Raw genomic sequence first — 13,888 nt, 5'->3', positions numbered from 1 at the left:
CATATTTTAGAGATGTTCAGAAGTCACAGGTGATTTTTGAGGGGTAACCCTTTAAAGAGATCTGTTTTTCAGGTCCAGTGAAAAACGGCCAACGTGAAGGTCAGCTACCGATGCTACGAACGCAACCTCACAGTCTACTCCACATCCACCACACAGATCAGAGCACTGACATCAACACAGCACAGAAACCCCTGACCTGACAAAGTTTCTCCATGGGTTGCAGTGCAAACCTGGCCCTCATATGGTGTCAAAGCAGAAGAAATAGCAGTGCAGGTAACACTCTCCTTTGAAATAATTAATACAAAAGGTGAGGTTTTTTCCTTTTTTTCTTTTTTCCCTTTTTTTTCTTTAACTCATGACAGCATTTGTTAAAAATATTACATCTGCTTTTGAGAAGGTAATATCCTCTCTGTATAATATGGAAAAATAAACTCCACAGGACACGCAACAGATACCCCCAGGTGGCACCGAGCTGCTTTAAGAGATCAGAGCCACAGACTCCTCAATGCGGAGCTGGTTTTGCCTTTGTTGTCCCCAGGCTCTTAAAACCTCGTGTTGTAGGAATGGTAAAAGACAAGAATACATAAAAACAGTAAAATGTTTATTTTCTTAGAAAAAAAGAGATTCGAAATGATTGTGATCACACTCCCATCCGTGCTCAGCAAAGCCAATACTGCAAGCTTAGTCCTCGATTAAGATACCTATTAAATGAAACTCTTTTTCCTCTTAAAATACAAATTCCTGCTCCTGCGTCACTTCCAGTATTTCAGTGATAACATGCTTTTAATGGATAAGAGTTTCTCAGCTTCTTCTCAGCAGAGAAACAAGGCCTGCCATGGCAAAAACATCCCATCTCCAAAGCTTGAAATCACCAGCATTAACAAGCGCTCCAGCCCAAACGCGGACGGACAGACAGCTTAAGGGTGTTTCTTAGATGCTTGAATGTTCACTTATGGAAGCTGTGTGTAACACTACCTCATCTGATAGAAAACAGGCCAGAAGCCTCAAGAAAATCAACAACGTCTTTTGGATTAACTTTAAGGATTTGCTGCATATCTGGACACAGAAAAAAGTGAGAAGTTGCAACAAGTTTTAACTAGCAGCAACAAAAACAGTTCCTTACGAGTTCTTAGCAAGGTTCCTCATCTGTTCATTAAGAAACACTGTAACTGAATGGAGCATATAATGTGGAAATGATCTTCTTCTGTTATGTAGTGCTGTTCGCTCTAGAAGACTTCCAAAAGGTCTCGACTGGGTTGTAATCTATTTACACAGTAGTTCTCCTGGCGCGAGCGGCAGAGTTGGCACTATGTGACATCCTCCTCTTCTGAACAGTAATCACGACCCTGCAAGGAGAAAAGCCAGAGTTTGAACATGGCTACTGCAAGACAGGATCAACATCAACCAAGGGAGCACTTACTAACAGCTCGTATCAGTTCTCTAGACCTAGGAGATTTAAGATCAGAGCCGGGTAGAAACCTTACAAATACGGAACTGAGTTTGCACAACTCCTTTAACCATTTCTGGAAGGTTTGCAAGAAACCGTTCCCTTCTGTCACTATTAATTTCATAAATTTCATTCCCTATACTGAACTCCAACGGGGAGGTGTCCAATAAACTGATCTGCAAAGCTATTTTATGTAAAGATACATCTTGATGGACACAACCCCATTGATTCATTGCAACCCTATAATCACCGAGGCAAAAGTAATGAAGCACGTAATCCTATGAACAACGCAAGCCAGCTGCTGTGAGCAAGAACACCTCATCTGATAACCTCAGCAAGAGTTTAACCCAAGAGCAAAAGACACTATTCTTACTGAAATTACACTTGCACAGTGGGGGAAAACAGACGAAGCTTCACAAAACCTGGACTTGTTACAGACCAGCCATGTAACGCCTGCCTTCCCATCACAAACACAAGGCTTGCAGCAGCACCTCTCTGGGTACCGCCCTTGGGAAGGGCTGAAGCAGACATGTCCTGTCCCTCACCAGCTGCTTCTTGCAGTGTGGAAAGAAGACGACCCGACAGGACCCGCTGTTCTGGTTTCTCTGCATGGAAACAGCTGGAGCTGAGCTTTTCAACACACAAGCCACCCAAGATAGCCTGCATAATACGAGTGCCTCAAACGTAGTACCAAAAATCCCAACCTCTGGGCTATTTCCCATGTGCCAGGAGCATCACACAAGCGCTTGTGTGGAAAATCCCAGCAGCCCAGCAAAAGACTGGCAAAGAACAGGAGAAACACGGGTGTCTCAGACCTCCAATAAAGTGTAACAGCTCCACAGCACCCTGTAGGCAGAAGAGACCAACTCAGCCGTGCTAAAACAGGTGAAAATCTACTTAGTCAAGGGGTACCCAGTTGCCTCACAAATCAAAACTGGTCACTGTTCCTGTCTGGAAAGAGGCAGAGAAAGAAAAAAGGAAAGAAAGAAAAGGTATAGACATTTCTTGATGCAGCAGCCAGTTTATTTGGGAAGCACAGCTGGGGTACAATCAGGAACAAAGGCTCCAAAACGTCTCTGCAATTATGATCCCACTGATGGTGCTGGGACTGCAGAGCTCACTTGGCTGGAGGGTCCACACCCAGGAATGTGCAGTGCTTTAACAGCTCTCTGTGGCTCAACACTGTTAGTGAAAGGGCTTGCTTAATACAAAAAAACAATCCCGAGAGACTAATCAGCCCCGATTTCAATTCCACAATCACTGACCCAGAAAGAAAGAAAAAAATACATATTTTGAAGTAAAAGATTTGACTCAGAAAAAAGGAATGCAGAAATACTTCACAGCGAAACCCAAATCATCGGTTTTCTCAATTGGGGACCACAATGCACTTGGACAAAACCACGAGACTAAACTGGTGGTGATGAAGCCCCTCTCAAACATGCTTCAGAGCTGTGAAAGCCACCAGCAGCAAGCGACGACTGAGGCTCAGGGCATTTCGAGGAGACTCACCTACCCGGTTCCCTGGCCTCCTGCTCAGGAGGCCCATCATTCCCCACTATGCTCTGCACCAGTGGCCATCAGCGCTATTAAGGCTCAAACGGGCCTAAACCAGATTCCTTCCCATTCCTCCTACCCTTCTTCTGCTTCTGGGTCTGCTCCGCAGCAAACAAGTGCATCACTCCTCAAAAGGATGCCACGAAACCACTTAAAAAGCAACACACCAAAGACTGGGCCATGGCAGGTAAATACCACCTTGCACCCACTGCCTGAAGGTCACTGACAGCCAGGCTGCTGCTGCCAGACTTTTATTTCCATCTTCACGCCGGTGGGATGGAGACACATCAGTGTCTCTGAGATGCCTTCGAGGTCGCAGCCCTCGGTTGCCAGCAGAACAGCTGAAAGCAGGAGGAGGGCGAGAACTACCCAAAATGCCAGAAACACCCCCATGGTGTCCTGCAGCATGACATGCATCTCTTCCACCTGCAACCACAACACAACCAGCCAATTCTGTGCCCAAACTGCCGTAATGCCCATCGGCAAGACAAGGAGTGCCGCTGCAGCCCGAGGTCGCTGTATTTTCACAGGGCAATGCTCCAGAGCTGGGCTCGCTCTGGCACTTGCTTCAGCAGGGGCAGCCCATGCCAGGAAGGGGGAGGACGCGGCAAGGGAGCAGTGGGCCGCTCAGCGGCTGGATGAAGTCTTCACATCCACTGTCCTCCCCGCCCCAGAGCCATGGACACTGGTACGCGCCAAGCGTAACATCAGAGCAAGGGCTCAGTAGGCCGGCAGCCTGCGTGCAAAATTAGGGATTCTGCTTTCACTCGGGTTTTATGGCGAGTTAAGAGGATGTTGCTCTTCTTTCCTTGCGAGACGGAAGGGCCACGTCCACCCTCTCAGCAGAAGGATGTGATACAACTTGTGGGACCACCCCGCTTGGGCAAGTTCAGCAGATCTTGTTGGGGTGGGAATCGGCTGTGACAGCAGACACCTCATTTTGTAGGGACTCCTGCACCCATCCCGGGTGTCCTACACCCACCGCCCCAGCTACACTGCGAACACCCACACCAACACGTGTCCAGCGTTCAATTCCAGCAGGAAAACAAAGCACATGGGGCTCAGCCCGGCACGGTCTGAAGCGCCCTGGCCCAGTTAGCAGGGTTAAGCACACAGTAGTCCTTAAGCACAAGGGAAACAGCATTGAAGCCCTGGAGCAGCTCATGAGCAGAAAGTTAAGCAGGTGCTTTGGCATCTTCTCGAAGGAAGGCTCATGGTAAGAGAAGTCTCCTTGAACAAATGCACAGTAATGGGTATTTATCCTCCTAAAAAGAGCAGAAAGGGGAGAAACCAAGCAACAATGAAGCCAAAAATGACGATTCCCTTATTTATTTATTTTTATTTTAGACAAAAGCTTTTGTCAAAATCTTATTCTCTAATTGAATTTTTATCAGTAGTCACAAGGTCAGTGTTCCTCAGGAAGATCAGAGGAAGAATAAAGCTGCCTTCCCTGCTGCACTGTAAATCCAACACACAGGGCTTTCTCCTTGGTGCTCCTCGGGCAGGGAGGCAGGAGAGGTCTCCATCTCCTCACCAGCAGAGAACGAAGGCTGCTTTGGTCCTGCTAAGCACCATGGTGCCAGTCCAGGAAAATACTTTAAAATGTCAAATTTTGAGCCCTGGACTGTTTCAGAGGCTGTCTGAGAGATGCTGGAGGAGATGACACCTGGAGTGGCCGCACCTGCTGTGCTCAGGATGGGGAACTATCCTGGCGGGGCCGGGCCAAACCTCACTGCAATGGTGAGCTAACAGCCTGCAAAGCTGGTAAGGCCTTCTGCAGAAACCACACTGAAATACTGACCACGGCAGTCAGATGACGAGCTCCATGACGTGAGCAGAGATGCTCCAGAGTATCTAATTGCAGACTAAAGTGACCGTGGGTTTTTTTTGGGGGAGCAGATGTGTGTCAGGAAGAAAAAGAAGAAACCAGAGAAGATGACAGCCCCTGTAAATAGAGCAGCATCGTGGCTGGAAAATGAGGGTATAGGATTGCTGGCCCAACCTTGTTCCCTGCTGCCCAAGGGAGCCGGGTCCTGCATCCAGAGGAGCCACAGGCACAGAGCATGCAGCTAATAACTGGCATGTATGGGCATCCCTCAATAGCCCTTAACAGCACGGCTATTAAATAAGTTTTAAAGATTGAGAACATAAATGAACTACCCTGAGGAAAATGAGAATGGGAACACGCATATCTAAGTCCAGGTAATTCCTGAGAAATCCTGTCTTCCTCCTCTGTAGTTTCAAAATCCACCTTTAAGCTTTTGTAGATGTCTGCAGAAATGACTAAACACAAGTCTGCGAATTTAAGGTAATTAAAAAAGAAGCCTTACACTCCTTTCCTGCTGGTTGTATCCGAAGCAGAAGGGCTCATTCCCTGCTCTCTCCCCTCACTGCACCTAGAAAGCGCAAACATCCTGATGCCCCTACCAGGGCACACAGCACGGCTGATGATATCCTTTTAGAGGAACAAAAAAAACCCACCAAACAACAACCCACAGGAAAAGCCCTTTTCCCCATTGTTGTGGGTGGCAGGCCAATAAACAAAACCCCACGCCACCCGAATGCAGAAGCCTTCCCTCTTCAAAGGCCTTTTGTGCAGCTGGTGGCCTTGTCGAGGGGGCTCGGAGATGCTTCTTCCGCCACAGCTCCGCAGCTTGGCACCGCGTCCTCACGCCACGGCCCTGGCCAGGAGAGGAGAGGAGGGTGGGCGGCTCGGGAGAGGGAAATGAGCTGCACCAAGCAGCCCTTTCTTCTGCGACGGCTGAAAGAGCTCGCAGGACACAGTGGTCCCTTTCAGCAGAGATGGCCGGCGCTGGGAAACGTTAGCCTGGCTCTGCGGTGGGAACCCTTTTCATCAATCTGGTTTTGTTTACAGCACTCGCAGAAAGGATGGGAAGAAAATGCTGGGAGGCGGCACTAAATAATTGTATACTGTGCTAATTTTTGTCCGTTTCTTATTTTGTCAGAGAAAAATCAATAGAGTCATTAAGAGCAGAGCACTTTGCTAATGAGTTTTAGCCTAATAATTCTGCACTCGCATACGTTTCGGTTAGCCACCTCCCCCTTATTTCTAACAGCGCTCTTTAAACACGACACAAGAGGCTGCACTGTGTCTTCCCCCCACGTTTCATGCCCAGCTTTACTAACGAGGGGATGCAGCGAGTTGCCACCAGGCATCTCTGCCATGGCGCCCAGCACCAAACTGGGAGTCTCCAAGCTGGCTCCCGGCAGCCAGGTGTGCGGACCAGAGGAGGAGCCCCCACAAGCCCCCCGCGACACCAGTGCCGGTGTTCAGGACCCAAAGCGAGATCCCCTGCAGCAGTGGAAATGCAATGCCCCGGGCTCAGGGTATCCACCAGCTGTGTAAGAGCTCATAGCAAGACATCTCCACGTGCTGTGACATTTTTTAATCTCTTTTATTTCCATGAGCATGTCTGCATTGTGATTATTTTTTATAAACTACTGTAGCCATGTAGGAAACAGCTTATGGTGATGGGACTGGTGACAATTTCCTCTGGTACAGCTTACTGGGATTTTGGGGTTTTTTGATTGTTTGGTTGTTTTTTTTAAACCACAAAGCAAGAGATGCTTTTCTTCTGGGGGTACAATCCCTAGATATGATCCTAGAAATTGCTTGTCAACTGTTCAATTATACCTCAGCCCTGGTAATTTCTCCTACAGTGAGACAGCTGCTTACACGCTGTGCCACAGCCTACAGTAATAATATATACTTAAAGGAGATAATTTCTGATGATTGTTTTACCACTTTGTACACAGGATTCAGAGAAGGCAGTCATTTTTCAGACCATTTTCCATGACAGCCACCATTGAGATGTTTTCACCAGCAGGCACTAAAAGGGGTAAATTTTCCACATTCGACATTTTCTATGTTTCAGCTTTTAATTTTGCTTTTATTTCATATTTTCATTGAAGCCGTGGTGGGACAAGGTCCTATCAAGTCTGCAGACTTGAGCCTGCAAAGACCTCTCAGAATCAACTCTCCACTCTGAGCTATCCTGTTCAATTAATGGGATTTCTTCTTGGGGGTTAAGATGGAGTTTGTGTGTGGTGGAGAATTTTTAGGAGAGACATGGCAATGCTGCTGTGTTTCACAGTGACTCTGTGAATCCATACACAACACCTGACTAAATCAGTCCTTGCACATCAGGTGAGAGAAGCCAGGTAACTAATTTGTTGGTCTGAATAGCAATACAAATGGCCTCGTTCTGCCATAGTTTCTCACTGCAGCCAACAGAAAACACTGGGTGTCATGCAGACAGGGATGATTCTATCTTCTTAATCAGAGATGGTATTTAAAAACCAGATTTTTCAGACCGTGATGAGTGCGGTGACTTCTCCTGTCCTGGCTCAGCGGGTGGAGCCTATTTCTCCTCTTTTGGACACCACAGAGCAGATCCTGGATTTATCCAGTGGCTGCTGCGTTCGCTTTAGGAGGGATGTGTCAGTCACTCTCCACTTCCTTCTTGGGTTTCCAAAGTCATATTTCTGCCTTCATTTCTCAGGTCAAGCAGATCACTTGCACCTCTGACCCACATCTTTCTAATTTCCTCAGAGGGAGTCCTCTCCTTGAGTCTCATTGTTGTCATTACCTGTTGCTCATCCTCTCTTGGAATATACTGACGTGATTTCAGGCAAGCCCAGTTTTCAAAACCTGATGGTAATGCTATCACCAGGTGAGCTGCCCGTCTGCTCTGTTCTCTTCCCCAGCTCTTTGTACACACATGCCTTTTTGTCACCGAAAGCAATGCCCATCACGTTACTCACAGTAACTTCAATGAGTGTGAAAGCCGACGAGGACTCGCTGCGGCTCCTGGCAATGTCAGGAGCATTTCTGAGCCAGCATTTGCCACAACTTCTGTGCCTTGCGCTGCTCACCAGCGCCCTTGTCTTTCCTTCCCCTCCTCTCCCCAGCGCGGCACAGCCAGCCCTGGTGTGACGCAGAAGCTGTGCTCGCCCTCTGCAATGACACCAGCATCCCATCATCCAAAAACTACCTCACAGCTGCGCTGAGATTTGTTCAACCTTTTCACGCCTGGCTCCTGTCTGTTTGGATGCATGTTGCTGTGCCACGAAAACACCATCAAGAGAAGTGCTCCGTGGTCTGTCACATATATATGACATACACATACGACATAGTTTCCTGTGCTGTCAACTGCTTAGCTTTACCCAGCTACTCCCAACCTCCCACATAACTTTACATCTCTGGGTTCTCATCGGGTTTTGGGGTTTTTTTAGCTCAGATTCTAGTGCCTGTGAAATGACTGGGCTGACTCTAGCAAAACCTACATCTAACCCTACGCGCAAGGCTGTTACACAACTCAGGATTTCTCCCTTCCAGCAAACACCATGAACTGAATTACCATAACCACATGCAGCTCCATACATTCAAGTTCAGCTCTGGCTCTCCAGGCAGGGACAGACAAGCAGAGAGAGGAACAGATGTCTCCCTCTGAATGCCTCGCAGTGTTTTGACACTGAATTTTGGAAGACAGAATCTCCATGCGGTGGAGCTGACATTCTGACTTTTACCTTTGGGTGGCATTTGCAGAAGGCTGTTCAGCTTCGCTGTGCCTGCACGGGCAGCCAGGAGTGCGTGCTGGGTACCAACAGCGGCTGGACCATTAGAGAAATTCCCCAGACCATTTCTGTATGGCTTTTTTTGATCTCCAGGACTCACAAATACTTCATATTTTCAGTTGCTAAAACATCAGCCTGTCTTCTTTCCATTTCACACTTTGATTGCAGAAATTTTATTTTATCTGGCCTTCCTATCCATTTAATAATTTTGCTGAGTCCAAAACACCCATTTAATTTTCCTCTCTAATTCTCAGCACAAACATTAAAGTTGTTGTTACTCATTTGCGCTAGGTGACCTAACACCCCCTGGGATTTCAGTGCAAGTTGAGGGATGTTTTGCTTCTGCCCGTAGAGTTTCTGTTGACAGCCCATGTAGTCAGTGATGGACAGTGTGTTTCCATTGCAATCCAATGCTACTCATGGCCACGGTTACCAAGTGACCACTACAACACGTTTTGGGACCTCATCAACCATAGGCAAAGCCCCCCACCATTTCTGCAGACTATTTTAGCCTTAACTAGTGAGCTGCTCTGTGATCTAATTCTTTTAATTGTTCAACTGCTGCCCTCCATTTCCCTGGAGAGGGACTCAAAATACTATTTAAGGATCAAACAAAACCCTCATATTTTCCAATCTTTTTGGCATATTTGACAGATACCTAGAAAAACAATGCACTCTGGGCAAAGATTAATTAAAACCACCAAAACTTCTCTTATGAGGACTATTTCCTCAGGCACAGGAGGTCCCCAGAGAAAGCAAATCCCACGTTCAGCTGTGCATTAACCCCTGCTAATCCCATCAACTGTCAGCAGCTTGAAATGCATGGGAGCTGTCTTTCTCTCTTTGGCAGATAAAACTGTGTATTTCCACTAAATAGGCAATCTCCTGATCTAGAAGATAAATCACTACAAGAGCCCCGGAGAACACCTGCAAGCATCCGAGAGCATCATCCAAACAGTGAGGAGGCACGGTCAACTGCATCTCAATGTGACAGCTGGTGAACGAATGGTGCAACTGTCCTGAAACAAACCTGAAAACCAAAAACTAACCTCAATTCATAATTAGATACGACCATAGATGGTCTGCTCTGTAGATAAGACAGATCTTTGGAAAACCCATTTCACTGGAGATTGTGTGTTTAACATTATAGAAGGTGATGACGTTCAGGAAAAGCATCTAAATATTTATAGGGTGAATGTATTTATTCAAAGGAGGCATAGCTAAATTATGGATATGTAGAAATTCTACTTTTAAATGCATATAGGTTACGTAAAATCTTATCCCTGTGAAACACTGGTGTAGGAATAGTCTTCTCAGGAATCTACAGACTCCTCCTCACTTCCACTCTTCTCCTTTATCTAACTTTTTGCCTTCACAAAGTATCTTTTTAAGAGTGGTGTAACAAATGTGTCACTTGCAACAAATAAGAAATAAATCTGCTGCATCACTCCCAAGACCAGGAGTGCTGGCAAAAATGGCAGAAATTCAGAGTCATCCAAGTAAAAATTTCCCTCCTACTCTCAGAGTCTTTCACTTCACCCCCTTTCTTTTGTGCAGAGAGAAGGGAAAAAAAACCCCAAAGAAAATATAACCACAGGTGCCAGCGAGAAACTGAAGAACAGAACCTTGGAAAATGTAAACATCTGCTGGCAAAAATGAAAACAAAAAATCTTATCAGCTATTATTAGGAAAATAACTCTGTCCCGCCTAAAGCTGCAATATGAACTCGTGTTCATCAAAGTGAACACTAAAGTGAACACTGCCATTTCCTCAGAAATCCAGCTCTGCTGAAACACTACAAGGGAATTCTACAATTCAGTCCCCGCAAAACCAGGACAGAACTGTTCACCCTCTTCTTCAAAACCTCTGCAGCACATTATTTTACTCAGCATAGGTCTTGAGGCAAGGTTGTCCATACATACAGCTACACTACCCCTTGGAGCCAGGAGGTATTTTGAAGAGATTCAGCGAGAAGTTAGCAGGGTATCCCAGATACTGCTGGCATTAAGATTGCAGCTGCCTCTCACACAGAACACATGACCGATCAAACCAATAAGGGCATAAAACCCTGCATTGCTCTTCTCCTTTATCCAGTAGTCCACACGTATCCCGAACCTTTTTGTTAATTTGCCATTCAACCTAGAGTGGTGATATTTCCACAAAACAAAGGATTCTCTCCGGCTCCTCCTGTTACCTCTTAACCTTTCTGGTCTTCTTTGTGCTTGGAACCATCTAGCCAATGAGTGGTAAGGGGGACTGCGGACCAGAGCCCCTCCAAAAAGTGGAGAACATGGAGCACTGCAACAGGCAGTGTCCAGCTGTGTCCCCCCAGAGCTGGAAAACCTGTGTGCTCACCCCCTGGAGTGAAAACATACCTTTACCTTATTGCATCTTACCTTTTCAATTTTTTCATCGAGCATTCTGAAGAATTCTTGTTGGCTTTCAGAGATGTGCATGCTGAAAGGCAAAGGAAGAGCATCAGTACCAACAGGGCTCCTTCCATTTTAAATATCAATCCTGCAGTTCAGAGCTGCTGAGGGACCCAGCTGTAAGATTTTAACACTGTGAAAAACAAATCACCTCATACAATGACTACAATGACAATTTTTATTATTATTTTTGTTTGCCCACAGAAAAGTTATTGCATCTGGTTCTGCGTATGTGTGCTACACTCGGGATGGTACCTAGGACCTGTGTACATCCAGAGGAGACTATTCCCTTTTCCAAGCAGGCTGCACAAACTTAAGAGCCCACTACCTTTCCTTGGGCCAGTGAGAGCTCTACTTTAAGACAGAAGGTCTTCCAAGACTGCCAACCTCACCACCACAAAATGAAATGCCTACAATATGAGGTTAAAGCTTGCGCTGGGTGATATGTGTGCCCTGCTACAACCGGGCTCTGTGCTCAACACCCAGGAACGTCCACAAGTGCAGGGTGGCCCTTCCCTCCTAGACCTTAAGTGGTCCTTATTGCTCCCTGAGTGGACTCAGCAGACTTCACTTTAATTCTTCAGCACCAAGAGGCTAAGAGGTTGTTGACAGGATTTTGCATTAGTGACAAAGGTTGGAAAATACTCTTAGTTGTTCACAAAATGCTGGTGGTGGCACAGGACAACAGGCCCTTCCCCAAGGGGGACCTCCAAGCTAAAAACACAGGAAGGTCGGGCGCAAAGGAAAGGACAAGGAGACAAAGATGAGGATGCATAGCAGACGGAGTTTGGGGTGTGCCTGCTTTATTTAAGTTAGGATGGTGAGAGCCTCCTTCCTGCAACAGCAATATCCCTCGGGGAAGGTAAAGGCACAGCTGGAGCATCCTCTGGACCCGCCGCAGGGAGGAGTGCCTGGGCCCAGGGGGGCTGGAGAAAAGCACCAGTAGGACAAAATAAAGATGTGAAAAAGGAAGGATGAGAGACTGGTGCCAGTGTTAACAGTGACGCCAAACGGTCAGAAGGACGCAGGGCTCTCAAAGATTTTCTCTGACAGTAAAAGCAGATTCGGTGTGCTTTTTCCCACCCCAGACTCCTCTTCCTCGCCATGACCCTTTCAGCTGTAATGAGTTCATACTTCTCCCAAGTGCCCAACAACACACTGCGCTTTCTTACAAAGCTTGGCATTCATCCTTCACTTGCTGTCGGGATGAACGCATACAATAATTTGCTTATGCTGGACATAAATGAAGGTTCAGTTCAGAAGAGAAGGTCTCAGTAGTGGCATTAAAACCTAAAGCTGGTAATTCAGGAGAGGGAACAATTCACCTTCCAGTGGCTGTGGGAGTTTTTGTCCCCAGCTGTCTGCCTGTCCCTGAGGTTCCCACCTCCACCTGAGATGGGGGGAAAAATGCTTGTTTGGGGCAGCCAAGACTGTCATGTGGATATTCAGGTGTCTTGGGGAGGATGCTCCCCCTCTACTCTGCTCTTGTGAGACCCAACCTGGACCACTGTGTCCCAGCTCTGGTGTCCCCACCACAAGACAGACATGGACCAGTTAAGAGTGGGTCCAGAAGGAGTCACAAAAACGGTCAGAGGGCTGGAAGACCTCTGTTATGGAGAAGGGCTGAGAGAGTTGGGGTTGCTCAGTCTGGAGACAAGAAGGCTCCAGGGAGACCTCATTGTGGCCTTCCAGTATATAAAGGTGACTTATGACAAAGATGGAGAGAGACTTTTTACCAGGGCCTGTAGTGACAGGAAAAGGGGCAACGATTTCAGACTAAGAGGGCAGATTTTGACTGGAAGACACTGTTTACAGTGAGGGTGGTGAAGCCCTGGCACAGGTTGCCCAGGGAAGCTGTGGATGTCCCCTCCCTGGCAGTGTTCAAGGCCAGGTTGGATGGGGCTCTGAGCAGCCTGGGCTGGTGGGAGGTGTCTCTGTCCATGGCAGGGGTTGGACTGGAGGAGCTTTAAGGTCCCAAACCATTCTGTGACTCCATGATCCAGCAGGGTAAAAATGGTATGAAATATTACTTCTTTCATTTTATGCTTCAGGTTGCATTACTCCATGAGTTATGACCATGTCTCAATGTACTTAATGGGGCATATGTGATCACTTTTCTGCTTAAGGAAGTAATTTTTGAGGATGAACAAACAGAGAAATTGCCCAAGAGCCTGGGCAGGGTGCAGGGATGGAGCCCCATGAAGGTACAGCAGGTACCACCACTTGGTGTGGAGAGAAAGGACCAACCCCTCGACCTCTGTCAAAGACCTCCCATAAATTTGCTGCTGGTTCCCTATCTACACTGTTTTTAGAGTCCAGGGCTCCAGATGTAAAAATCTAAATTCTCCAACAAATGGGAAGAGCCCTCACAATCTTACTTTTACAGCTGACATTTAAAACTCCCTCCATTATACGTGAATTTATAATGTGGACCATAGTCCTTGTTTTGTTTTGAAGGAACCCCAGTTCCACAAGAACAGTCCTGCAAGATGTATCAAATGCTCTATCCATTCATTTCTGCTCTTTTAGCCCAGTAGCCCTCTTTCACCCAATGCCACCCCCTGCTGCAGTCAGAATTGTTATGTTTTTCTGATGATAAACCTTAAAAAAATTGCCCATGATAACAGGTATTTACTGACCTGGTGATTAGCGACTCAAACACATGTAGCCACTCTATAAGCAGAAATCCAGTGGTAGGCTAGGTAAACAGCAGAGGCTTGGGCAAGCAGTGGGGGTTTCACCCAACAACCCAATGTTATATTCTGTGACTCTCTGAGAAGTTTCCTGATTTTTGCAGGACTGTGAGAGAAACATTTACCTCTGCCAGCGCAATGCCTTCAGGCTTTCTGGTGATGAAGGT

At 46.8% G+C, this 13,888-nt stretch overlaps 1 protein-coding gene across 1 annotated transcript in view; it reads right to left on the bottom strand.

The window, feature by feature from the left end:
* Positions 1–580: 580 nt before the first annotated feature.
* Positions 581–13,888, bottom strand: part of LOC104543521 (chromosome unknown open reading frame, human C1orf21) — a 68,477-nt gene continuing 55,169 nt past the window's right edge. Inside the window, exons 4-5 of the mRNA XM_010188153.1 lie at positions 10,996–11,056; positions 581–1,346 (exon numbers count right to left, since the gene is read on the bottom strand). Of these exons, the coding sequence (XP_010186455.1) occupies positions 1,308–1,346; positions 10,996–11,056 (100 nt within the window). The 3' untranslated portion in view covers positions 581–1,307. The remainder of the gene's footprint in view (positions 1,347–10,995; positions 11,057–13,888) is intronic.

This window comes from Mesitornis unicolor, unplaced genomic scaffold (assembly GCF_000695765.1).
Source record: "Mesitornis unicolor isolate BGI_N332 unplaced genomic scaffold, ASM69576v1 scaffold2777, whole genome shotgun sequence".
In the NCBI taxonomy this organism is placed as follows: Eukaryota; Metazoa; Chordata; class Aves; order Mesitornithiformes; family Mesitornithidae; genus Mesitornis; species Mesitornis unicolor.
This window is presented reverse-complemented; position numbering and strand designations above follow the sequence as displayed.